This window comes from Sprattus sprattus (genome assembly GCF_963457725.1).
Source record: "Sprattus sprattus genome assembly, chromosome: 17".
Taxonomy (NCBI): Eukaryota; Metazoa; Chordata; class Actinopteri; order Clupeiformes; family Clupeidae; genus Sprattus; species Sprattus sprattus.
In genome coordinates, this window is record NC_137915.1 from 1,691,878 (window position 1) to 1,694,377 (window position 2,500).

Sequence of the window (2,500 nt, forward strand, 5' to 3'; positions counted from 1 at the left end):
TTTGGCTCTCTGAAGAAGTTCAAATAGTGTTCACTCACGTTTGACTAATTGTGAAGTAATATCGTGTTAACTGTTTCTCCTAAATGGTGGAGGCACAGTGGAAGAACATGAGAAATGCTAAATAACTTTTGTTTTTTAAGTTATTCTTTTAATATTTGACCTTAATGCTAATCGAGCAGCATGATCATTACTGCTTTGCGTGTTATTATGCAGTGTTAACATGCTCTTTTCTTTTTTGAAAACACATGCATCTTTATAACATATGCTCATTTTACAGGACTGGAACAGGTCAAATGTACACTATCTGTACATTATCTGTGCATTATCTGTGCATCATCTGTGCATTTCAGTTCAAAATGCATGTCCTAACAATGACTTGTATTGGGTTTCTCTTAAAGGATCACTTTGCCTTTTTTTGTTTTGTTTTTGTTTTTCTTGTTTTTGTTGTGTCCTGTCTCTGTTCTTTACAGGCTTCATGGACTCGGACAGAGCAGCATAAGGTATAGCTCCTCCCCCCCGACCCTTGACCCCTTGACCTCGACCCGTCCACCTAAAACTCATCTTAGACTCCGTCACAGTCGTCACACACCCTGCCTGAGAGCCGCTCCAAACACCAACACACACATTAGACTCCGTCTCAAACACCAACACACACCCTGCCTGAGAGCCGCTCCAAACACCAATACACACATTAGACTCCGTCACAAACACCAACACACACATTAGACTCCGTCTCAAACACCAACACACACATTAGACTCCGTCTCAGTCGACACACACCCTGCCTGAGAGCCGCTCCAAACACCAACACACACATTAGACTCCGTCACAGTCGTCACACACACCCTGCCTGAGAGCCGCTCCAAACACCAACACACACATTAGACTCCGTCACAGTTGACACACACCCTGCCTGAGAGCCGCTCCAAACACCAACACACACATTAGACTCCGTCGACACACACCCTGCCTGAAAGCCGCTCCAAACACCAACACACACATTAGACTCCGTCACAGTCGTCACACACCCTGCCTGAGAGACGCTCCAAACACCAACACACACATTAGACTCCGTCACAGCGAACCGCATTTAACACCAAGCTGATTTTGAGAAATTAAACTTGACTTCAGGTTATGCAACGATGTTACTTGGTTGCTATGGTTGCAGACTACCATTTGCATGGCATGATAGCTAGTTACCTAGCGGACGTTACAGTCTCCTCAACATTATAATAGGATAAGGTAACCTAGGTAACCCTCAGGGTGCCAGTTCAGCTTTTAACACGAGTTCATATTAGCATGAGTTCACATTAACACAAGTTCATATTAACACGAGTTCATAGATACATACTACGCTAGCAACTGCCATCTGTGAAGATGGTTCCCTAAACCCGAGATAGGTAGGATAGTTAAAAAAAACTTTGATAGGTAGAAACCCTCTGGGTGTATATGCAACTTCATATTAACATGAATTCATATTTACCTCATACAAATTAGTTCATTTTACACACGCTAGCTACTACCAACCTTAATCTAGAGATACAGGTGTAGTTCGACCCATTCTACCTGGCAGAGTTACTGTGAAAGAGGGAGAGAGACCCATTCCACCTGGCAGAGTTACTGTGAAAGAGGGAAAGAGACCCATTCTACCTGGCAGAGTTACTGTGAAAGAGGGAGAGAGACCCATTCTACCTGGCAGAGTTACTGTGAAAGAGGGAGAGAGACCCATTCTACCTGGCAGAGTTACTGTGAAAGAGGGAGAGAGACCCATTCTACCTGGCAGAGTTACTGTGAAAGAGGGAGAGATAGTTACTGTGAAAGAGGGAGAGAGAGTGACTGTGAAAGAGGGAGAGAGAGTTACTGTGAAAGAGGGAGAGAGACCCATTCTGCCTGGCAGAGTTACTGTGAAAGAGGGAGAGAGAGTAACTGTGAAAGAGGGAGAGAGAGTGACTGTGAATGAGGGAGAGAGAGTTACTGTGAAAGAGGGAGAGAGACCCATTCTACCTGGCAGAGTTACTGTGAAAGAGGGAGAGAGAGTAACTGTGAAAGAGGGAGAGAGAGTTACTGTGTGCGTTACTAGCTCTCAGGATAGACCTGACCTGAGTATTAACTGCAGGGCTGCAGAAATGCTACAAAATCAATGAATAAACCTATCCTGTTGATAGTCGGTAAATTACACTTAAAGGTCTGGTTTCACTTAAAGGTGCAATATGGGGTTCTTGTTATCGAAAAAACAAAATGCTTTTAGACTTTTGAATTAAATCGCTGACTTGAGACAGTGATTTAAATATGAAGCCATCGTAAAGGTTCAGTGTTTCACAGTATTCCTATACATTTTATGTTTATTGTAAGCAAATATTTAATATAAATATTAACTTTTAAAGGGCATTTGCTCATGCTACAAGCCCACCTGAATAAAGATCCATAGAATGTACCAGAACGTTGTGAAACACTCCCTATTCATTCATGACATTGTCACGCTTGGTCGAGAAGCATTGTG

At 43.0% G+C, this 2,500-nt stretch overlaps 1 protein-coding gene across 1 annotated transcript in view; it reads left to right on the top strand.

Moving 5' to 3' along the window:
- ncam1b (neural cell adhesion molecule 1b) overlaps positions 1 to 2,500 on the top strand; it is a gene marked incomplete at both ends in the record, with an annotated part of 70,615 nt that overhangs the window by 23,399 nt on the left and 44,716 nt on the right. Inside the window, one exon of the mRNA XM_080855079.1 lies at positions 471 to 500. Within this exon, the coding sequence (XP_080711205.1) occupies positions 471 to 500 (30 nt within the window). The remainder of the gene's footprint in view (positions 1 to 470; positions 501 to 2,500) is intronic.